Consider the following 23,517-nt stretch of genomic DNA (forward strand, 5'->3'; position numbering starts at 1 on the left):
TACAGAAAACAGGAACAATTAGTTGTACAAATTATCCACCCCCTAGATTCTACAATGGACATTTTGCTATATTTGCTTTATCACATACGGTTAATCCTCATTATTGTTGGATTCCATATCTGCCAGTTCGCCTACTTGCTAAAATTTATTTGTAACCACCAAAACCAATGCTCGCTGCGCTTTCACGGTCATTGGAGGGCGTGTGCAGAGTGGTGTGAAATTTGAGTCAACCGATGTGCTGGTTCTTTGAGGTTGAGCAAGGTGATGCTTTGCCTTCTCGATTCAGCTCATACTGTAAATAAGTCTCTTTCTCACAGTCTATTTAGTGCCACATTTTTGTGCTTTACGTCGGTGATTTCACTGTTTAAATGGCCCCCAAGGACAGTGCTGAGGTGCTGTCTAGTGTTCCTAAGTGCAAGAAGGCTGGGCTGTGCCTCACAGAAAAAGTATGCGTTGGGTAAGCTTATCGTTATAGGGCTGCTGGTCAAGAGCTCAATGTTAATGAATCAACAATATAATTATGTAAGTTGTCTTTAAACAGAAGTACATAAAACAAGGTTATGTACTGATCGGTTGATGAAAATACTGTGACCAGAGGCTTCAAGGAACCTGACACTGGATCTCTTCTAGAACCAAGGGCTCAATACTTCCTAATTCAATACTTTATAGAAATACTGCGAATAGCAAGACTCAACTTTATCAATCTGCTTATCCATCCATCCATCCACATTATTTTTTGGATGCCTTTCAAAGTAAATTACAGTCATCACTACCCATCACACCTAGATATTTCTGCACGCAGATCACTGACCAGGGTTCAATATTTTATGGTTCTTTTTTTACTGAGGGGCCCAAATACCATAAAATGAACAACTCAAGTTGGTACATTTTCTGAATTTTTTTTTCATTTTCACATTAATTTAATTTTACGTTCTCTGAATTTTGAGCAATTCAGACACCTGTGTAACACAACGCTTCTCAAGATATTGGACATCACCATCACCCTAGAAAGTTGAAGGTGGATAATTTCAGGTTAGATATCTTCCTCACCAGGTATCTATTTATCTATATGTCCTTACTTCCTCCTCCCCATATAGGGTCATACTTTCCAAACCTCCTTTTGTTTAATGACTGTATCGCAGTTCACATTGGAGTTAAATCCTAATGTATTTAACCAATCCCCTATTAATGGATATTCAGATTAGCTTATGCTTTCTAGACACTCGTTCACGAAGGCAGAGGGGGCAGGACTAAGGGGAATTTCTAAGGTTGCTGGGAAAGGGTCAGAGGAAAGAGTCGGGAAGGCTAATGGAGTCAGGGTCCTTTGATGAGCAAAGTTGTTCCAGCTTCCGGGCCCTGGCACTTGCTGTTCCTTCTGCCTGATGTGCTCCCCTCCATGCTGTTTGAGAAGTGGGCTCCTCCTTTTCCTTCGGATCTCAGCTCAAATGCTACCTCCCCAAAGAATGTGACCATCCCAGCTCCAGTGGCTTCTTCCCTCTTGATCTCACTCTATTTATTTCCTTTAGAACACTGACCTCAATCTGTAATTATTTTTGTCTCTCCTTGTTTATTGCATCCCCTCTCCCTCAGACTGTTATCTTCAGGAGGGCAGGGATCATGTCTCTTATTCACCCGTATCACCATCCTGAAACACAGTAAGAATTCAACACGTGTTTGGGAGGTGGATGAAGGTTCCAGGTGCTGTTGTGTCGTGGCCAGTGGGGCGCTCCGTACTAGGTCTGAAAAGTCAAAGGCTGGTTTGGGACTCCCCAATCTGAGTCCCGTAGGCTGGGCCTCCTTTCCAAGTTGACTCCGGCACAAATCAGGCTCTGCACGATCGGCACACTCAGCTGTGCCGCACGGATGCCCTTTAACGCGGGCTCTCTCCTACTATCTCTGGGTACAATGGACGGGTTCAGGAAGGGAAACCGAGGCCCTGACGTGCCCCCAATCCTGCTCTGAACTCACAGAGTCTGAAGAGGCGCAGGGGCCCGTACCCTGCTCAGTGCAGCGGCGGCAATGCCGGACCCCGCGGCGCACCTGCCCTTCTTCTACGGCAGCATCTCGCGCGCCGAGGCCGAGGAGCACCTGAAGCTGGCGGGCATGGCCGACGGGCTCTTCCTGCTGCGCCACTGCCTGCGCTCTCTGGGCGGCTATGTGCTCTCGCTCGTGCACGACGTGCGCTTCCACCACTTCCCCATCGAGCGCCAGCTCAACGGCACCTACGCTATTGCGGGCGGAAAAGCGCACTGCGGCCCCGCTGAGCTCTGCGAGTTCTATTCGCGCGACCCAGACGGGCTGCCCTGCAACCTGCGCAAGCCGTGCAACCGGCCGTCGGGGCTCGAGCCGCAGCCCGGGGTCTTCGACAGCCTACGCGATGCCATGGTGCGCGACTACGTGCGCCAGACTTGGAAACTAGAGGTGAGAGCGCGGGGCCGAAGGGGCGGGTCTTGGGAGGGCGTGGCCGGAGGGGGGACCAGATTTTGGGAGGGGGCGGGTCTTGGGAGGGCGGGACCGGAGGGGCGGGCCTTGGGAAGGCGGGGTCGGGAAGGGCGGGCCCTTGGGGCCGAGGGAGCAATGGAACTGGGGGAGAGTGGTGGTCTTCGCCAGCCTGTATTATGCTGTGCTGCGCCCGTTTTAGATGCTGGAGGGTTGGGGCCTGACTGGGGGCGGGCCTGGGAGGAGGCCTCGGAGGCAGGGGCCTGAGCGATGCTATGGTGCTTGTCAGAGGCAGATGGCAAAGTGGAGGTCGGGGTAGGTGGAGGTCACGCTGAGTCCAGAGGAGGCGAGGCTTGGGCTGGGAGAGGGGCCTGAGAGGATGGTGGGGGCGGTGCTCTGGGGTAGGTTGGCCGGCAGGGGCGGTGGGTTGTGGTCTTCGACCACATGCAGTGCACCATGGGGCGCGATTACCAGTGTTAGATCTTCAAGCTGGAGATGAGCTTGGAGCCGGCTAGAAGGCGGGGCCTGGGCCGTGGCCCTGGATGGGCGGGGCCTGGATGGCTTGGGGCGGAACCATAGAGATGAGGGGGCTTGGCTTTCATTAACAGCCTAAATGACTCACCCCCTAGGTGCGCCTGGGTGGGTGGGCTGTCTCATGTGGAAGAGGCAATTGGGAGGGTCCAGGAGATGGAAGAGGTGTCCTGTGGCCGCCTACTTGGAGACACAAGTCTTCTCCACCCTCCCGTTCTTCCCTAGGGCGAGGCCCTGGAGCAGGCCATCATCAGCCAGGCCCCTCAGGTGGAGAAGCTCATTGCCACGACGGCTCACGAGCGGATGCCCTGGTACCACAAAAGCCTGACGCGCGAGGAGGCGGAGCGCAAACTCTACTCAGGCTCACAGACGGACGGCAAGTTCCTGTATGTGGGGCTTAGAGCCTGGGGCTGTGGGGTGGTGAGGCTGGGGCAGACCTCAGTGTGCAGGTGGGCGGTGAGGGGTGTGCCTGCGCTCACAAGTGTGAGTGGGTAGTGCTTTTCTGAATGTGCGCAGGGACGTGATATGCGAAAGGGGCAGCAGTGGTGAGGACTTCAGAGTTGGGCGGCTTGGGTTGGAATCCAGCGTCTGCTGCTTACCGTCTGGGAACGCTGGGCAGCTATCGGAGCTGCCTACTTCGATTTCCTCTCCTGCATTCACCAAATATTTGTTGAACAGTTACCACATGCACTGTTCCGGGCATTGAGGACGTGGCAGTGCACAGGACAGACACAAATCCCCGTCCTTGTGGAGCAGGTAGACAAAGAAGGATGAATCACTAAAACATAGAGGATGTCAGAGGGTGGCAAGTGCTGTGTGTGGAGCTGGGGAGGGGGGCTCCAAGCTGAGCTTAGGTGGCCAGAAAAGGCCTCTCCGATCGGGTGGCTTCTGCGTAAAGAACCGAAGGAGGTGAGAAGTGGGCTGTGAGCTCTCTGGGAGAAGGTGTTCCTGGCAAGAACACAGACCAGGAGGAGGTTCTTGGCATGTTCCAGAATCAGCAAGGAGGCCAGTGTGCTTGGAGCTTAGTAAGCGAGGACTGGAGTGGGAGGGGGAGAAGGCAGGGAGGTGACTTTGGCTTTGACCCTGAGTGAGGTAGGAGTGCTGGGAGAGCGTTGAAGCAACTCCCTCTAACTGCACTGTGGATGGTGGTAGTACCTACCCAAGGGTCTCTTATGGGATCGCAGGAATTAATATGTGTAAAGCAATAGTATAGTATCTGGCATATACTAAAAATGCACTAAGGGTTATTTTAAGTGGGTGAATGTGCGTATCTCTGCCTGAGCATGAGCCACAGCTGAACCATGTGGCTGTTCGTGAGTTTGTTATTATGAGAGAGTCTGTCTAAAGCCCCCTGCTGGGGCTGCTGCTTTCTGGTCTGGACATGGGTTCGTTGTATAGCAGATGTTATCCGGATGTCAGCTGAGGCCACTCAGGCCTTGAGATATGGAGAAACTTGGTGCCTGTCTCTTTCCTGTGACCTCAGGAAGTCTAGCATCCTCCCCTTGAGATGTTAATTCTCAAGGGTCTCTGTTCTCATGGTTGCTTCTTGGCCTGAGATCCTGCCTGGCTGAATCCTTGCTCTCACCCACCTCCCTGCTGGGCTGTTACCTCTCCTGGGGCCATCCCACTTGGAGGAACTGACCCCTTTCCCTTGATTTCCCCCACCCATGTGAGGTTTGAGCATGTGTACCAGATTACCTGCAGGTCTCCCACAAGATGCAGGTCCCTCTACAAGACTCTACTGTCAGCTGATAATTTTTTTTTCACCCTGCCTAACAGATTTAGGCTGTAAATTTAGGCTGTAATTGCATGTTACAGATAATACTCAGCTGCAAGGACGGCTTGTGAACAGATTAAGATAGGTCTGTTTTCTCCAAGAGGGAAACTCAACTTTGCATTTGTATCAGTTAGCTTTTGCTGTGTAACAAGCTGTCCCAAGACTTACTGACTCAAAACAACAGTTTATTACTTCTCATGATTCTGTGAGTCAGCTGAGTAGTCCTTCTGGTTTAGGTCAGCTGGGCCGGGACTGAATAGGTTGGGATGACCATGGCTCTGGCTGTTGGCTCAGTGTCACCTGGGCGATAGGGATGAGTAGGCTGCAGTGCTGTCATCATCGAGCAGGCTAGCCTGGACTTGTTCACATGGTGTTGGTTGCAGGGTTCCCAAGAACAATCAGAGAAGGCAAGTTACAATACACAAGCACTTTTCAAGCCTCTGCTTGTGTAATGTAACTGATGTCCTCTTGGCCAAAGCAAGCCACTTGGCTCAGACCAGAGTCACTGTGGGGAAGGGACTACCCAAGGGAGAATAATTGAGGCAGCCAGTTTTGCAAACAGTCTATCAGAGGATTAGAACAAGGAGGCCATAATGAGGGTGATGGGCATCTCAAAGGTGGGCATTTGGGGCATCTTTCCTTTTGGACTATGAACTGGAAGGCAGAGCCTGCATCTGGTCCTTCTAGAGGGCTCCACCTTCTAGTACCTAGTGATGGCCGGTACTTGTCCAGATGTTTGTCACCTGCTTCATCAGGATACTGCACGCTCCCCCCCTCAAGCGTGATGCTCACTAAGACCTTCTTGGCCATTGGTCACACATCTCCCCACGTTCACATCTCACTTGCTCTTGCACAAGTTACCCCAGGTACCTAAGTGTCCAGGGGCTCTCTCCAAGCCAGACACAATGAAGGGGGGTCTCCACCTTTCCTGTTGGTGCAGCCAATTCTTTCTCCTTGTAGCTACTTTCTCCTTTGTAACATGTAATTTCATTTTTCTTTCTTTTTACAATCTAAGTTCCCTTCTCTGGTTTCATCTCATGTCCCCAGTTCAGCCTTTCATCACCTCACAGTCTTTGCCTCTCTTTTGTCTTGGTTTTTTTTTCTTTTTCTTTCCTCCCCACCCCTCCCTTCCCCCATCTCTCCTTCCTACCTCACGCAAACACACGTACTCATAGAGATAATGATTCCACCATTCCAATGGTTTAAAACTTTCTCCCAGACTCCCTAAGGCCCCCGACAATATCAAAAGATTCTGGGGGGAGGGGGTGGAAGAAGTGAGTAGAGGGTGGAGCGGGGGGGGATTCTGAGCCCCATCCCAACTCAGCTTTTTTTAAAAAAATTAATTAATTAATTTTTGGCTGTGCTGGGTCTTCATTGCTGCATGCAGGCTTTCTCTAGTTGTGGTGAGCAGGGGCTACTCTTCCTTGTGGTGCATGGGCTTCTCATTGTGGTGGCTTCTCTGGTTGTGGAGCATGGGCTCTAGGTGCGTGGGCTTCAGTAGTTGTGGCACGCGGGCTCCAGTAGTTGTGGCTTGCGGGCTCTATAGCGCAGGCTCAGTAGTTGTGGAGCACGGGCTTAGTTGCTCTGCGGCATGTGGGATCTTCCTGGACCAGGGCTCGAACCTGTGTCCCCTGCATTGGCAGGAGGATTCTTAATCACTGCACCACCAGGGAAGTCCCCCCAGCTCAGCTTTGACGTGTTTCATATCTTGAGTTTCTATGGAAGATGTTGCTTGACAAACAATTCCACTGCCCAAAGGAAAAGTTTGCAAACTTTCTCCATTAACACAGCAGAGTTTATAACAGGCTTGGAGTTAACCAGTCTGTTGGGATAAGAGGAATCTCTGGAGAACCAGGGCCAGCGGCTGTAGGTGCTTTGGATATCGAGGTGGCTTGAAGTCTCAGAGGTGGGTAGGACCAGCATTGGCCACAGCAGGCTGAGACTGAGGGAGCTAGGATCTGGGTACAGTACAGAGACTGGGGCTGATGCTGGGGTTCAGAAGCAGTTGGAGCCGTGACATTATGAGGGACAGTGGCTCATGCAGGGAAATGTCAAGAGACCAGAAGCCACCACCATGAACCAGACTCCTGGAAAATTAGGCAGGACATGCTTCTGACAGAAGCACTGTAGGTTTTTCTTGTGGTTCCTGTTGTCAGTAACTGCTTTCTCAGTATGTGGGTAGTTAGGAGCTGAAGGTCAAAGCTGTAGGCGCAGAACCTCTCCTGAGGCAGGGGTGAAGGGACATCCCTGATGCATCACGATGCCTGGGACAAGCCCAGGACTGGTCTGGTTCCGTGGTAAGGGTGCGGGTATGATAGAAAGACACACCACTGTGGCCTGGAATGCTTACCAGTGACCACCGTTCAGAGCTGCTGATGAATGGTTGGAATTATACCTAACGCTGTTTGCTGTCAAAGCTCGCTTCCTTTCTGCATAATTGCAGCATCTGTGGGACTGGTTGATTCAACTTGAAAAGACACTTGACCCCTGGAAAGGGCCTTCAAGAACATATTGTTAATTGTTTCTTAATGGATCACTGACCCCTTTGGGAATTTTAGTGAAGCTGAACCCTTCTCACGATCCCCAAAACATATTTACCCCAAAGATTATGCCTACAGTTATATGAGATCACGGTTGATCCTGAACCTCATCTTTGGAGCCCTAAAGTCTGGGTTAGTTCTGTGTTTTCATTTTACATGTGAGGAAACTGAGGCACACGGAGAAGAAGCAACTTGCTGTGGCTGGGCTGGGTGTCAGTCCCATGTAGCAATTAACTGGAGAGTCAGAAATGGATTGGCATCCTGGCTCTACCCCTAATCAACTGTGCAGTTTAGGCAAGAGGTGCAGTGTTCTTGAGCCTAAGCTTCCTCCTCTGCAAAATGTGGATAATGAGAGGACAAGGTAGGTATCTTGTGGAGAATGCTGTGAAGACTAAATGACAAATATGTGAAGAATTTAGAACGAGCATCTTAATAAATGGTAGCTCTTATTTTTTTCACTGTTATCAGGTTCTATATATTATTTTTAAAGTGGAGGGAATTCCCTGGCAGTCCAGTGGTGAGGACTGCATGCTTCCATTGCAGGGGGCACAGGTTTAATCCCTGGTTGGGGAATTAAGATCCCACAAGTCTCATGGTATAGCCAAAAAAAAAAAAAAAAGTGGAGATACAAGTTGATTTCTTAGCCTGTACCTCTAGTTTAAGTTCAGGCCTGAACTACAAGGATGAAGAACTGCCACCACCTGGTGGTTTTTTTGGTAAATAAAGTAGAATTTGTGACATTGAAATATATATGGTGACCACACCAGTATAGTAGTCTTTGCCTACGTGGGATTGGTGGCTGCTGTTTTGTGAACTCACATGTCTCTTTCCAAAGACAGTGTATCAGTTAGCCTTTGCTGTGTGACAAACCACCCTAAACTGTTGTAGCTTAAAATAACATTCATTTATTCAGCCTTGATTCAATGGGTTGGCTATTTGGGCTTAGTTCAGTTGGGTGGTTATTCAGCTGGTTTCTTTTGAGCTCAGCTGTGTGGCCGCAGTCAGCTGAAGGATTGACTGGGCCTTGATGGTCTGGGATGGCCTCACTCACATGTCTGGCAGATGGCAGCCTGGGATGCCTTGATTCTCCTTCATATGGCTTCTCCAGCAGGCTAGTGTGGACTCACTTCCATGGTCGTTGCAGGGCTGCCAGGAGAAGCAAGACAGGGCAGGCAAACCCCAGTGTCAACCACTTTTCCAGCCTCTCCTTGTGTCCTGTTTGCTAATGTCTTATTGACCAAAGCAAGTCACATGGTCAATCCCTGATTCAGGAGATACAGATCTAGATTCCACTTATTGATGGGAAGAAAGGTCTAATATTGTGCTGTTTTTTTTCAATATTCCACACACATTTCCTGATGAGTGGCTGAGCATTGAGTTTTTTTATTTTTTTGAATTTTATTTTATTTATTTTTTATACAGCACGTTCTTATTAGTTATCTATTTTATACATATTAGTGTATACATGTCAATTCCAATCTCCCATCCCCCCCCAACATTCCCCCCTTGGTGTCCATACGTTTGTTCTCTACATCTGTGTCTCTATTTCTGCCTTGCAAACCCGTTCATCTGTACCATTTTTCTAGGTTCCACATATATGTGTTAATATACGATATTTGTTTTTCTCTTTCTGACTTACTTCACTCTGTATGACAGTCTCTGGGTCCATCCACGTCTCTATAAATGACCCAAGTTCGTTCTTTTTTATGGCTGAGTAATATTCCACTGTATATATGTACCACATCTTCTTTATGCATTTGTTTGTCAATGGGCATTTAGGTTGCTTCCATGACCTGGCTATTGTAAATAGTGCTGCAATGAACATTGGGGTGCATGTGTCTTTTTGAATTATGGTTTTCTCTGGGTATATGACCAGTAGTGGGATTGCTGGGTCATATGGTAATTCTATTTTTAGTTTTTTAAGGAACCTCCATACTGTTCTCCATAGTGGCTCTATCAGTTTACATTCCCACCAACAGTGCAAGAAGGTCCCCTTTTCTCCACACCCTCTCCAGCATTTGTTGTTTGTAGATTTTCTGATGATGCCCATTCTAACTGGTGTGAGGTGTTACCTCATTGTAGTTTGATTTGCATTTCTCTAATAATTAGTGATGTTGAGCAGCTTTTCATGTGCTTTTTGGCCATCTGTATGTCTTCTTTGGAGAAATGTCTATTTAGGTCTTCTGACCATTTTTTGATTGGGTTGTTTGTTTTTTAATATTGAGCTGCATGAGCTGTTTATATATTTTGGAGATTAATCATTTGCTATTGATTCGTTTGCAAATATTTTCTCCCATTCTGAGGGTTGTCTTTTCATCTTGTTTGTAGTTTCCTTTGATTTGCAAAAGCTTTTAAGCTTCATTAGGTCCCATTTGTTTATTTTTGTTTTTATTTCTGTTACTCTACGAGGTGGATCAAAAAAATCTTGCTGTGATTTATGTCAAAGAGTGTTCTTCCTATGTTTTCCTCTAAGAGTTTTATAGTGTCTGGTCTTACATTTAGGTCTCCAACCCATTTTGAGTTTATTTTTGTGTATGGTGTTGGGGAGTGTTCTAATTTCATTCTTCTCCATGTAGCTGTCCAGTTTTCCCAGCACCACTTATTGAAGAGACTGTCTTTTTGCCATTGTATATCCTTGCCTCCTTTGTCATAGACTAGTTGACCATAGGTGCGTGGGTTTATCTCTGGGCTTTCTATCCTGTTCCATTGATCTATATTTCTGTTTTTGTGCCAGTACCATATTGTCTCGATTACTGTAGCTTTGTAATATAGTCGGAAGTCAGGGAGTCTGATTCCTCCAGCTCCATTTTTTTCCCCTCAAGGCTGCTTTGGCTATTCGGGGTCTTTTGTGTCTCCATACAAATTTTAATATTTTTTATTCTAGTTCTGTAAAAAGTGCCACTGGGAATTTGATAGGGATTGCATTGAATCTGTAGATTGCTTTGGGTAGCACAGTCATTTTCACAATATTGATTCTTCCAGTCCAAGAACATGGTATATCTCTCCATCTGTTTGTGTCATCTTTGATTTCTTTCATCAGTGTCTTATAGTTTTCTGAGTACAGGTCTTTAACCTCCTTAGGTAGGTTTATTCCTAGGTATTTTATTCTTTTTGTTGCAATGGTGAATGGAATTCTTCCCTTAATTTCTCTTTCTGGTCTTTCGTTGTTAGTGGATAGGAATGCAAGTGATTTCTGTGCATTCATTATGTATCCTGCAACCTTAGCAAATGCATTGATTAGCTCTAGTAGTTTTCTGTTGGCACCTTTAGGATTCTCTATGTATAGTATCATGTCATCTGCAAACAGTGACAGTTTTACTTCTTCTTTTCCAATTTGTATTCCTTTTATTTCTTTTTCTTTTCTGATTGCCATGGCTAGGCCTTCCAAAACTATGTTAAATGAGAGTGGCGCGAGTGGACATCCTTGCCTTGTTCCTGATCTTAGAGGAAATGCTTTCAGTTTTTCACCATTGAGAATGATGTTTGCTGTGGGTTTGTCGTATATGGCCTTCATTATGATGAGGTAGGTTACCTCTGTGCCCACTTTCTGGAGAGTTTTTATCATAAATGGGAGTTGAATTTTGTCAAAAGCTTTTTCTGCATCTATTGAGATGATCATATGGTTTTTATTCTTCAATTTGTTAATATGGTGTATCACATTGATTGATTTGCGTGTATTGAAGAATCCTTGTATCCCTGGGATAAATCCCACTTGATCATGGTATATGATTCTTTTAATGTGTTTTTGCATTCTGTTTGCTAGTATTTTGTTCAGGATTTTTGTATCTGTATTCATCAGTGATATTGGTCCTTAATTTTCTTTTTTTGTACTATCTTTGTCTAGTTTTGGTATCAGGGTGATGGTGGCCTCATAGAATGAGTCTGGGAGTGTTCCTTCCTCTGCAATTTTTTGGAAGAGTTTGAAAAGGATGGGGCTTAGCTCTTCTCTAAATGTTTGATAGAATTCACCTGTGAAGCCATCTGGTCTTGGATTTTTGTTTGTTGGAAGATTTTTAATCACAGTTTGAATTTCATTACTTGATTGGTCTGTTCATATTTTCTATTTCTTCCTGCTTCAGTCTTGGAAAGTTATACCTTTCTAAGAATTTGTCCATTTCTTCCAGGTTGTCCATTTTATTGGCATAGAGTTGCTTGTAGTATTCTCTTAGGATGCTTTGTATTCTGCAGTGTCTGTTGTAACTTCTCCTTTTTCATTTCTAATTTTATTGATTTGAGTCCTCTCCCTCTTTTTCTTTTTTCTTTCTTTTTTTTTTTTTTTTTTGCGGTACATGGGCTTCCCACTGCTGCAGCCACTCCCGTTGTGGAGCACAGGCCCTGAACACACAGGCCCAGTGGCCATGGCACACGGGCCCAGCCGCTCCCCGGCATGTGGGATCCTCCCGGACTGGGGCACGAACCCGTGTCCCCCGCATCGGCAGGCGGACTCAACCACTGCGCCATCAGGGAGGCCCTCCCTCTTTTTCTTGATGAGTCTGGCTACAGGTTTATCAATTTTGTTTATCTTCTCAAAGAACCAGCTTTTAGTTTTATTGATCTTTGCTATTGTTTTCTTTGTTTCTATTTCACTTATTTCTGCTCTGATCTTTATGATTTCATTCCTTCTGCTAACTTTGGATTTTGTTTGTTCTTCTTTCTCTAATTCCTTTAGGTGTAAGGTTAGATTGTTTATTTGAGATTGTTCTTGTTTCTTGAGGTAGGCTTGTATTGCTATAAACTTCCCTCTTAGAATTGCTTTTGCTGCATCCCATAGGTGTTGGATCATCGTGTTTTCGTTGTAATTTGTGTCTAGGTATTTTTTGATTTCCTCTTTGATTTCTTCAGTTATCTCTGGTTATTTAGTAACGTATTGTTTAGCCTCTATGTGTTTGTATTTTTTACGTTTTTTCCCCTGTAATTGATTTCTAATCTCTTAGCGTTGTGGTCAGAAAAGATGCTTGATGTGATTTCAATTTTCTTAAATTTACTGAGGCTTGGTTTGTGACCCAAGATGTGATCTATCCTGGAGAATGTTCTGTGTGCACTTGAGAAGAAAGTGTAATCAGCTGTTTTTGGATGGAGTGTCCTATAAATATCAATTAAATCTATCTGGTCTATTGTGTCATTTAAAGCTTGTGTTTCCTTATTAATTTTCTGTCTGGATGTTCTGTCCATTGGTGTAAGTGAGGTGTTAAAATCCCCCACTATTATTATGTTACTGTTGATTTCCTTTTTTATAGCTGTTAGCAATTGCCTTATGTATTGAGGTGCTCCTATGTTGGGTGCGTATGTATTTATAATTGTTATATCTTCTTCTTGGATTGCTTCCTTGATCATTATGTAGTGTCTTTCCTTGTCTCTTATAACATTCTTTATTTTAAAGGTTATTTTATCTGATATGAGTATTGGTACTCCAGCTTTCTTTTGATTTCCATTTGCATGGAATATCTTTTTCCATCACCTAACTTTCAGTCTGTATGTGTTCCTGGGTCTGAAGTGGGTCACTTGTAGACAGCATATGTATGGGTCTTGTCTTTTTTTTTTTTTTTTTTTTTTTGCGGTACGCGGGCCTCTCATGTTGCGGAGCACAGGCTCCAGACGCGCAGGCTCAGCAGCCATGGCTCACGGGCCCAGCCGCTCCATGGCATGTGGGATCCTCCCGGACCGGGGCACAAACCCGTGTCTCCTGCATCGGCAGGCGGACTCTCAACCACTGCGCCACCAGGGAAGCCCGGGTCTTGTCTTTTGTATCCATTCAGTGAGCCTGTGTCTTTTGGTTGAAGCATTTAATCCATTCACCTTTAAGGTAATTATTGATATGTATGTTCCTGTTACCATTTTCTTAATTGTTATGGGTTTGTTTTTGTAGGTCCTTTTCTTCTCTTGTGTTTCCCACTTAGAGAAGTTCCTTTAGCATTTGTTGTGGAGCTGGTTTGTTGGTGCTGAATTCTCTTAGTTTTTGCTTGCCTGTAAAGCTTTTGATTTCTCTGTCGAATCTGAACGAGATCCTTGCTGGGTAGAGTAATCTTGGTTGTAGGTTCTTGCCTTTCATCACTTTAAATATATCATGCCACTCCCTTCTGGCTTGTAGAGTTTCTGCTGAGAAATCAGCTGTTAACCTTATGGGAGTTCCCTTGTATGTTATTTGTTATTTTTCCCTTGCTGCTTTCAATAATTTTTCTTTGTCTTTAATTTTTGTCAGTTTGATTGCTATCTGTCTCGGCATGTTTCTCCTTGGGTTTATCCTGCCTGGGACTCTCTGTGCTTCCTGGACTTGGGTGGCTATTTCGTTTCCCACGTTAGGGAAGTTTTCGACTAGAATCTCTTCAAATATTTTCTTGGGTCCTTTCTCTCTCTCTTCTCCTTGTGGGACCCCTATAATGCAAATGTTGTTGCATTTAATGTTGTCCCAGAGGTCTCTTAGGCTGTCTTCATTTCTTTTCATTCTTTTTTCTTTATTCTGTTTTGTGGCAGTGAATTCCACCATTCTGTCTTCCAGGTCACTTATCCATTCTTCTGTCTCAGTTATTCTGCTCTTGATTCCTTCTAGTGTATTTTTCATTTCAGTTATTGTATTGTTCATCTGTTTTTTTGTTCTTTAATTCTTCTAGATCTTTGTTAAACATTTCTTGCATCTTCGCGATCTTTGCCTTCATTCTTTTTTTGAGGTTCTGGATCATCTTCACTATCATTATTCTGAATTCTTTTTCTGGAAGGTTGCCTGTCTCCACTTCATTTAGTTGTTTTTTGGGGTTTTATCTTGCTCCTTCATCTGGTACAAAGTCCTCTGCCTTTTCATTTTCCCTATCTTTCTGTGAATGTGGTTTTCTTTCCACAGGCTGCAGAATTGTAGTTCTTCTTGCTTCTGCTCTCTGCCCTCTGGGCATTGAGTTTTTGTTGTCAGTTCAAAACTTAAGGTTTTGACCTTATGAAGTATTTTCACTTCTCAAAAGAAGAGAACTAGTATTTAGAGACAATCACCTCCAGGCCAGCCCACCAGTCTAGTTATGGAAGCTCCTTCCTTTCTGTGGGACATTTGCATTTCTTAGTTTGTTGTGGGATTCTCTTCCTTGCCTTTGGTGCTCCCCCATTGCTCCCCACCCTGTTTGCTATCTCTCCACGTATCCAGGTAGGCTGCCCTGGTCACTATGTCAGCCTTCACTGCATTGTTCTTTGGGGAACTTGCTGTCCGGCAATGGATGGGATATTCACAGCCACCCCTCCATCCCTCACTCATGTTTTGCCATGGAGATTTAAGGGACATTTCTCTGTCTCTTTGGCCTAAGGAAGAGTTGCAAGGTGGGCTCGTGTCTGTCTTGTTCACCACTGTACTCCTGCCTTTAGAATAATGCCTGGCATGTGGTCAACACTTAGTAAATATTTGTCCAGTGAATTAATATCCATGGGCGGGGCCCAAGCCCTGAGAGTTTACACTTTGATGGTGCCCACCTGTGGGTCATCCCATGGCTATTTCCTGCTGTGAGCTCCCAGCCAGCTCTTGTGTAACTTAGTTCAATCCCCTAGATTATTGGTCTGTTGTCTACAGTGTCCACAGAGCCTGAGACCACCTCCAGAAACAGCTGCCCCTCCCTCGTCCATTAGAAATCTACACTTAACCCTTGAATAGAAACTTGTGCTGGGAACTCAAGACAAAACTATTTTGTGGGAGATGCTGACTAGTTTTACAATAGGATGGGAGGGTGCAGGTGGCCCTAAATTGGTCCGTGTGTGTGTGTGTGCGCGCGCGCGCATGTGTGTGTGTGGTTGGACAGGTTCTTACTGCATGAAGGCACCATCTTTTAGGGGCTTAATTCTGATCGATAGACATGGAAGATTTATTTGTTTTGGCAAATTTCCAGAAGAGGACAATCAAGGGTTTCATTCTGTTAAAGGTCATCTGTTATGATAACTGGTGGGTCTCTTGTGATGGCAAGGTGACTTGTGCTAATGTGTACGAAGGTGCCCTGTGATCTAGCCATGGACTTGCACTTGCCTTTATCGCTCTATGTATAGAAACAGCTTTGTCTCCCCAAGAGAATGGTCTTAAGTCTGTGTGTCCCCCGTGAGTGGCTCTGTGTCCACCATAGATGAAAAAATATCCCTCCAGGAATCGCCAAGTGCCTCCCCGCCCCACACCTGTGGCCAAGTGTCCAACCGTGGGTGGCCTGGTATTCAGCCATGGAGGACCAGGTGCCCCCCAGCGTATGGCTAAGTGTTCCCCCCTGAATGGCCAAGTGTGCAGCTGTGGGTGCCTGAGTATCAGGCGCTGCAGGGCTGAATGTCCACCGTGGGTGGCCCAGTATTCCCCTGTGGATGGCCACATACCTGCCCTTGGATGACTGTGAACATGGCCATTCACCTCTCTGCTCACCCCGGCACCCCCTCCGCCAGCCCCACGCACGGCCTGTTACCAGTAGGTCTGGAGGTCGAGTGGGGCCTGACCTCAGCTCCCGCAGCCCCTGCCACTTCTCCATGAGGCTCTGGGGTGCAGAGCCCATAGGGCGTGTGTGTGGGAACTGGGGCCTAAGTAGGAGGGCACCACGGGGGAGGGGACCCATGTGGTTGTAGGGGTGACACCCCCTCCATCCCCCGCCAGGCTGAGACCCCGGAAGGAGCAGGGCACCTATGCGCTGTCTCTGATCTATGGGAAGACTGTGTACCACTACCTCATCAGCCAGGACAAGGCGGGCAAATACTGCATTCCCGAGGGGACCAAGTTTGACACGCTCTGGCAGGTAGGCCGCCCACACACCCTGTTGTGGGGAGAGGCTGCGGTGGGGTGCTCAGGCTTCTGGGGAGGAGGGGAGCCCCGGCCCTGACGCTCCTCCCTGCAGCTGGTGGAGTACCTGAAGCTGAAGGCTGACGGGCTCATCTACTGCCTAAAGGAGGCCTGTCCCAACAACAGCGCCAGCTCAGGTGAGCGGGGCAGCGGGGCACAGGGGTGAGCGGGAGACCCCGGCCCCCACCCCCTCACTGTCCCTTCTGCTCCCCCAGAGGCCGCTGCTCCCACACTCCCCGCCCACCCATCCACATTCACCCAGGTGAGTCAGCAGCGCCGTAGACTTGGGGCCTTGGGGATGGAGCTGGGTGGGCAATGGGTCCTGTTCCCAGGGTGGGGCTCCGGGCAGGAGATGGGGGGAGAGTGGGGCTGCCGTGGAACAGAAGAGGGCATCCCCAGCACCATCTCTGGGAGTCCTCAGACGATGTGGGTCTCATGAGAGGGGCTGGGTGCCCCCAGCTCTGGCCCTGCTGACCCTTGCTGACCCCATGACCTTTAGCCTCAGAGACGGATCGACACGCTCAACTCAGACGGATACACCCCTGAACCAGGTGAGTCGGCAGAGATGGAGGTGTGTAGGGGTTCATGTCAGACCAAGAGCAGGGTCCTGGCTGGGCCCTGGGGTGTGTCAGGGGAGGGACGTGTGCCAGGCCTGACCTGCGGCGGTGGGCCTGGTTGCCCTGTGCACGCACTGTGCCTGCAGGTGTCCACGTGGGCACATGCATCATGCCCGCCTGTGAGCACGTGCCCGGGGGCATGCTGACGTGCAGGGGAGTAGACCTGGCCATGCCTGGGCCAGCCCGGGTACAGACACACGTCTGTTAAGCACCTACTGTCTGCCAGTCATGCCCCAAGCTCACTGAGTGCACGAGCTTTGCTGAATCCTCCCGACAAGCACATGAGGCGGTCGTGGTAATTATTCTCATTTTACAGAAGAGAAAGGAGGGCCGGGAACTGTCACGCCCCGCAGCTAGGCAGTGGTGGAGCTGGGCTTTGAACCCAAGGAGGCAGGCTCCAGAGCCCAGGTCCCTGAAAGGCACTGTCGCAGATGCTCCTGTGTTTCATGTGTGGATGTAAGCCTGTGCACGTGTGTGTAGAGAACATACACGGTTGCCTGTGCACAGAGAGGCTCATCTGCAGCCCTTGTACACCTGGCTGCGTGGTGCATACGCAGACCTGGGCAGGCGTGACACGGGTGCAGACGTGTCGGTGCACGCACACCCATAGGTGTGCACGCCTCAGCTGGCACTGTAGTGGTTACTTGTGCAGACACGCCTTTGGACCCCCATCACACACCGAGACATGGGTGAGAGTGTACGTGGGTGTTATGCGTGAACACGCAAGGACGCATGTGTGTGCACACTCTAGCCAGTGCACACTAGAGTCCTCTTGGACGTGGCTTCCCAGCTCACCCACAGAGGGGACCAGGAGTGCACACAAATGCACGCACGCACATGATCACACACGTGTGCACGTGTGCCTGTGCGTGCTCTGCACGGTGCACCCTGTGCCTTGCGGCGACGTGCCTGGTGGGCACCGAGGCTGCCCTGCCCAGCCCCCATCCCTCTCCCTGCTCCTGACTTGGGAGCACACGCCTGTGTGTGTGCCCAGCATGCCTAGCGTCCTCAGAGAAGCCGCGATCGATGCCCATGGACACCAGCGTGTACGAGAGCCCCTACAGCGACCCCGAGGAGCTCAAAAACAAGAAGCTCTTCCTGAAGCGCGAGAACCTCCTCATGGCTGACATAGAACTTGGCTGCGGCAACTTTGGCTCCGTTCGCCAGGGCGTCTACCGCATGCGCAAGTAGGCTGCCCAGCCTTGGCTGGGGAACCGCTGTGGGAGGGGGCGCTGCCTCCCAAGGCCTTGGGGGTTGGAGCCAGGATGTGACTTCAGGTTGCCTGGGAAACAGACGCTGGGACAGGAAATTGCCTGCTAGGCGGGGTTACCTGGGGGAGCCCAGGGCAGCACCCGAGAGGGAGTGAGAGGGGCAGGTCTGGGGCAGAGAGAAGTTGGGCTGAGCTGCAGATGCAACAGAGTCCCCCTTGTCTACTCCATCGGCTGGTCACTTGGTACAGGCTGCCCCTGGGGAGGGTGACACTTTGAGCCGGTTCTTTTCAGCAAGGGGCAGTTCCTGGGAGGGGCTTGGCTGTGAGCTGTGAACCGTGAGCTGCAGGGAGGACTGGGCGGCAAACCACAGCATCTACTACACAAGTCCAGGGAGAGGAGAGGCAGGTCGGGTTGGGATGAGGGGGCCAGGTCGGGCCCGTGCCGGCTCACGCGTGTCCCTCTGTGTGTCACGGCAGGAAGCAGATCGACGTGGCCATCAAGGTGTTGAAACAGAACACAGAGAAGGCGGACAAGGATGAGATGATGCGGGAGGCGCAGATCATGCACCAGCTGGACAACCCCTACATCGTGCGGCTCATCGGCGTGTGCCAGGCCGAGGCCCTCATGCTGGTGATGGAGATGGCGGGCGGCGGGCCGCTGCACAAGTTCCTGCTTGGGAAGAAGTGAGCCTCTGGGCCGGCCAGGTGGTTGGGGCTGGGGGCGTGGGCGGGAATGATCCTGTCCGCCCACGGGTGCGTTCCACACTCATTTCCCCGCGTTTATAGACACACTCACAGCTGCTGCCCACACTCACGCCCATGACAGATCTGACCCCAGGTTTGACTTTCAGCTCTGCCGCTAACTGGTGTGACCCCAGGTGGGTTTCTTAATTCATCTGTGCCTCAGTCTCCTCATTTGTACCACGGCGATGCACAGTATTTACGTCCAGGGGCTCTTGGGAGGGTCAGATGAGTTGACGTCTATCCATAGAAAGTGCTCAGAACGGTGCCTGGCGTTGCTTATAGGAGCTTTGTAAGTATCAGCTCTGTCCCAACTGCCACCTCTGTTCTCTCGGCCAGTTCATGGCGCACGGGAAGTTGCCGACGGTTGACGGTCTTCGACCTGAAGCAGGGTTGGGAAACTGCAGCCAGGCTTGTGTTGTACAGCCTGCTTTCGCATTTTTAAAGGTCTGTGGAAAAAACAAAGAGGACTATGTGGCAGAGACCATATGTGTCCAGCAAAGGCTGAAATATTGACTCTCAGGCCCTGTAGAGAAAAAATTGGCCCATCTCTAATCCAAAGAAATTGGTTTCGTTTGTGTTCCCTCGTGCCTCAAACTCTTACCCTCACGACACGAGGCACATGACCTTGAACCCGAGCTCTTGCTGGAGTGCGTGCCTTCACGGGTCCCAGTTCATGTACTCAGTTATCCCATGGGTGTTTACTGGGCAATTTCTCTGTGACAGGGACCATTACCAGCACTTGGGATTATCAGCGAACAGAGACAAAGTTCTCTGCCCTGTAGTTTGGTTGGGAAAGAGAGGCTTTAAATAATCATTATAATACCGTGAAGTATAGAGTATGTTGGAAGGTAAGTACTATGGAAAGGGGGGTTGGGAGTGTCAGGGTAGGGGGTGAGAAGTGAGAAGGTGAGGCAGCCAAGTGCAGCTCTGGGGGAAGAGTGGTCCAGACAGAGGGCACAGCCGGTGCAAAGGTCCTGAGGTGCCTGGTGTGGTAGAGGAACTGAGTAGGGCCCCGAGGCTGAAGCAGAGTGAGTGCAGGGGAGTGCGGGGCTGACATGGGCAGGGAGGTGATGGGGAAGATGGTGCAGGGCCTTGTGGGCCGTGGGGAGGACTTGGACATTTACCCTGAGTGAGGTAGGAGCCCTGGACGCCGTGAGCCGAGGAGGGGCAGGACCTGACTCCAGTGTGGGAAGGACAGGCCGTGCCGGCTGAGGGCAGAGGTGGCTGTTCTGGTCCAGGCTGGCCATGATGACGGCTGGGTCAGGGTGGCAGAAGCAGACGTGGAGAGAAGTAGGGGGATTCTGGAGGGATTTTGAAGTCAGGGCTGCCAGGGTTTGCTGATGGATTGGATATTGGGTGTGAGGAAAAGGAGCTGAGGGCAAGGCCAGTGCTTCTGAGTAAGTGAAAAGATGGAGAGAGAGGAGCGTGTGTGTGTGCGCGCACGCGTGTGTTTGTACAATCAGGAACTTGGCTTTGTCTTTATTATCTTTGAGATGCCCGTGAGACCCCCTGAGGGCACACAGAGGACGCAGGTAAATGTGTTAAGTCTGGGAATCCCAGTATATGGACGAAATTTAAGGCCTCGAGCCTGGATGAGGGCAGAGGTTTGTGCCTGTTTTGCTCACGCCGTGTCCCCCCGCCCCATGCCTGGCACATAGCAGGTGCCCAATAGCACCTGTTGAACAGAGGCTCAGCTGGGTCAGAGAAGTGGGCTTTGCCCCTGCCTTCCCCTGCACCCCAGGGAGGAGATCCCCGTCAGCAATGTGGCGGAGCTGCTGCACCAGGTGTCCATGGGCATGAAGTACCTGGAGGAGAAGAACTTTGTGCACCGTGACCTGGCGGCCCGCAACGTCCTTCTGGTCAACCGGCACTACGCCAAGATCAGCGACTTTGGTCTCTCCAAGGCACTGGGTGCTGATGACAGCTACTACACCGTGAGCCCCCGGCCCTGGGGTGCCCAGGTGGAGGAGGCAGTGGTGTGGAGGGTCCCCGAGCCCTGTCCCGGCAGCATCTCCCACCCTCCAGGCTCGCTCGGCGGGGAAGTGGCCGCTCAAGTGGTACGCGCCTGAGTGCATCAACTTCCGCAAGTTCTCCAGCCGCAGTGACGTCTGGGGCTACGGGGTCACCATGTGGGAAGCCTTCTCCTATGGCCAGAAGCCCTACAAGGCAGGTGTGGGGCAGAGGCGGGCGGACAGCTGGGTGGGGAGAGGGGCCGGGGGGGAGGGGCCCTGGTTACTCACATGCGTACTTGGCTCTGGCTTGAGCAGAAGATGAAGGGCCCCGAGGTCATGGCCTTCATCGAGCAGGGCAAGCGGATGGAGTGCCCCCCAGAGTGTCCGCCCGAAATGTACAAGCTCATGAGCGACTGCTGGACCTACAAGTGAGTGCCAGCGGGCAGGAGGGTACCTGGCTGAACTGACACCCAGGCCTGGGGCAGGAGGTCGTGGTGCCCAATAGTCCAACTAACTCATCCCACCCAGAGACTCACCCAATTCATGGCCTTTCCAACCCTCGGTACCTTTATTCCCCCTGCATCTATGCTCAGCTCTCCAACAGACTGACCCTACAATGCTCCACTGGTCCAGCACCCCAGCACCCTACCTGCGGACACCCACTGCTCCAGCATCTAAAACCTCAGTCTCCCACCAGCCAATACTCAAATGATCCTGCAACACTCAGACAAGTCAGTACTGTTACCCAAACTATGATACCAATACTCAGGGCATGGGATGATACTCCATTATATAATTCCTGTTTCCCATCAGCCAACATTCAACACCTAATTACCCATTCAGGCCAACACCAAAGCACCCAGATACTCAGTGCCCTCCCACCTCTGTCTGCTCGAAGCCCGGCGCTTGAACATGCCAACTCCTAACACCATCAGTACCTCCCCTTCCCATCACACAACAGGCAACATGCACCCAAACAAGCTATTACCCTCCACTAACCCTGCAATGCACGGGCATTCCAATATTTGGTACATTTCCTGCCCCAGCACCCGTTATTCCACTGGCCAACACCTTCCACACTGATACCCAAACACCCAAGCACTCCAATAAATACACACCCTACTTACGATAAATGAATAAGAAATGATCAGCCCATCCCTTCTCCACCAAGTATTAACTCGACCTCTACCAAGAAACAATACACCAACACCCCAATACCCAAAGAGGCTAGCATCTAACACCCCAGCGCAATACATGGATATTCCACACACATACCATGAATACCCTGACTCTCCACTAGCTGCACCCATCCTCACACCATTAATTCCCTGACTCCCCACTAGCTGCACCCATCCTCCAGACGCCAATGTTCCTCTCCTTTGCGGGCAGCATACTTGCATCCGTGTGAGCCCATACCCAGCACCCCAATACCCTGGCCAAATGCACACGCTCAGCACATCACCATTCAACATCCCAGCTCCCCGTGGTCCACAGTTGTCACCCCTGCACTCAGGGAGCTCCCTTCCCTGAGTCTTCGCCAGTCAACACTCAGTATATGGTTCCCCTGCATCCTGGATGTCAGCTCTTCACCTAGGCGATACGGCCAACCCGGGATTGCGGTCCTCTCACACCCAGGAGACCCCTCCATTACCCGATACCCACCCCCCACCCCAGGCCCACTGCTTCCTGAGCCCCGGGCATGTCCACCCACCAGCTGAAGTCGGGTTCTGGGGGTGTGGTCTGGATCAATCAGGATCCAGTCTGGATCTCCCCGACCCCTCACAGGTGGGAGGACCGTCCAGACTTCCTGACCGTGGAGCAGCGCATGCGCACCTACTACTACAGCTTGGCAAGCAGGGCCGCGGACCCTGCGGCCGAGGCTGCGTGTGTCTGAGCTCCAGCCTGCCGGCCCCTACGCCCCAGCTTTTCCTCCTGTGTCCTCAGCTCCCTCCCAGGACCTCCAGTCTGGCTGAGCCCAGCTCAGTTTCTCTCCCCCACACCAGCTGGGCTGTGAGAAGGGGGACAGCTCAGACCTCCGGCCCACACTGGTCTAGTATTCCCTGCCTGGTCACCTGGCCCCTCTGGCTGGGGTAGGAGGCCGAGACCCAGGCAAGGTGATCCTGGGCTGGAATCTACTGGGAGGCCCTGAGCTGAGGGGGCGTTGCTTACAGCAAGGACCCTCCTTCCTCTGGGCCCAGAGGGCGGACTCCCGGAGTTCTCAGGTGGCAAGACCCCAATCATTGGAATAAACGCAGCTTCTCTCTTGTCTGAGATCCCTCATCTTTCTGGGGTGAGGGCGGGGGGACCAGGAAAGGGGCTGGGTCATCGGAAGGGGTCCATGAGAAGTGCCTGATGGTGCAATGCACGGGCATTCCAATATTTGATACAGCTTTTCTCGTGTGGGCCTGGGGGCTGGCATTCCCGCCCTTGTGCCCCGGGGACATCTTTACCAGCGTGAGGGGCTGCAGCAGGTGAGCGTGGGGACTTAGGGGCCGCGTGCCTGCTGGCCACTCAGCTCCCCGAGCCTCACGGACGGCGTGAGACAGGTGCTGCCCGTGTTCGCGGCGTGTTATCATCACCTGGAGAGAGTTTAACACACGCTGATCCCGCCCCAGCCCGTGCATTTTAAGGTCTCTTCAGGTGATTCGGCCCCTTCTCAGCTGCCTCCCCTTCCTCCCTGGGCCCAGACAGTCACAGCTGGGAATCCTTATCACCTGATGCCCCGAGGGCCGGCTCAGTCCGGCTCAGGAGAAGACCCGGCTCCAAGTGCGTGCTGCTTCAGTGCCCCCACATGAACTGGGGTGTTGGAGCACAGAACCCGACAGGTCGGGTGAAGTGGAGCCAGGCCCCTGCATTTCTTTTCCGGACTTGCTCGGCTGCAGTTGGCCCCCATGCCCTGCAATGCCTCCTCCTCTCGGCCTGGCCCCGCAG

General features: G+C 50.5%; 1 protein-coding gene across 4 annotated transcripts; it reads left to right on the forward strand.

The window, feature by feature from the left end:
- Positions 1 to 2,019: 2,019 nt before the first annotated feature.
- ZAP70 (zeta chain of T cell receptor associated protein kinase 70) lies at positions 2,020 to 22,852 on the forward strand (the record flags this gene model as incomplete). Of its 4 annotated transcripts, none has more annotated exons than XM_082672314.1 (12): positions 2,020 to 2,421; positions 3,196 to 3,365; positions 15,881 to 16,019; positions 16,119 to 16,200; positions 16,279 to 16,325; positions 16,563 to 16,614; positions 17,675 to 17,867; positions 18,368 to 18,574; positions 20,376 to 20,568; positions 20,660 to 20,800; positions 20,902 to 21,014; positions 22,372 to 22,852. In XM_082672314.1, 12 exons carry the CDS (start codon positions 2,020 to 2,022, stop codon positions 22,478 to 22,480), a joined length of 1,848 nt encoding a protein of 615 aa, XP_082528440.1. In that variant the 3' UTR covers positions 22,481 to 22,852. The 4 variants fall into 4 exon arrangements, with proteins under 4 accessions (XP_082528440.1, XP_082528439.1, XP_082528438.1 ...); XM_082672313.1 differs by having other exon boundaries at positions 3,196 to 3,356; positions 16,563 to 16,638; positions 17,684 to 17,867; XM_082672312.1 differs by having other exon boundaries at positions 3,196 to 3,356.
- Positions 22,853 to 23,517: the final 665 nt, after the last annotated feature.

Source organism: Grampus griseus, assembly GCF_964374135.1.
Source record: "Grampus griseus genome assembly, chromosome: 15".
NCBI lineage: Eukaryota > Metazoa > Chordata > Mammalia > Artiodactyla > Delphinidae > Grampus > Grampus griseus.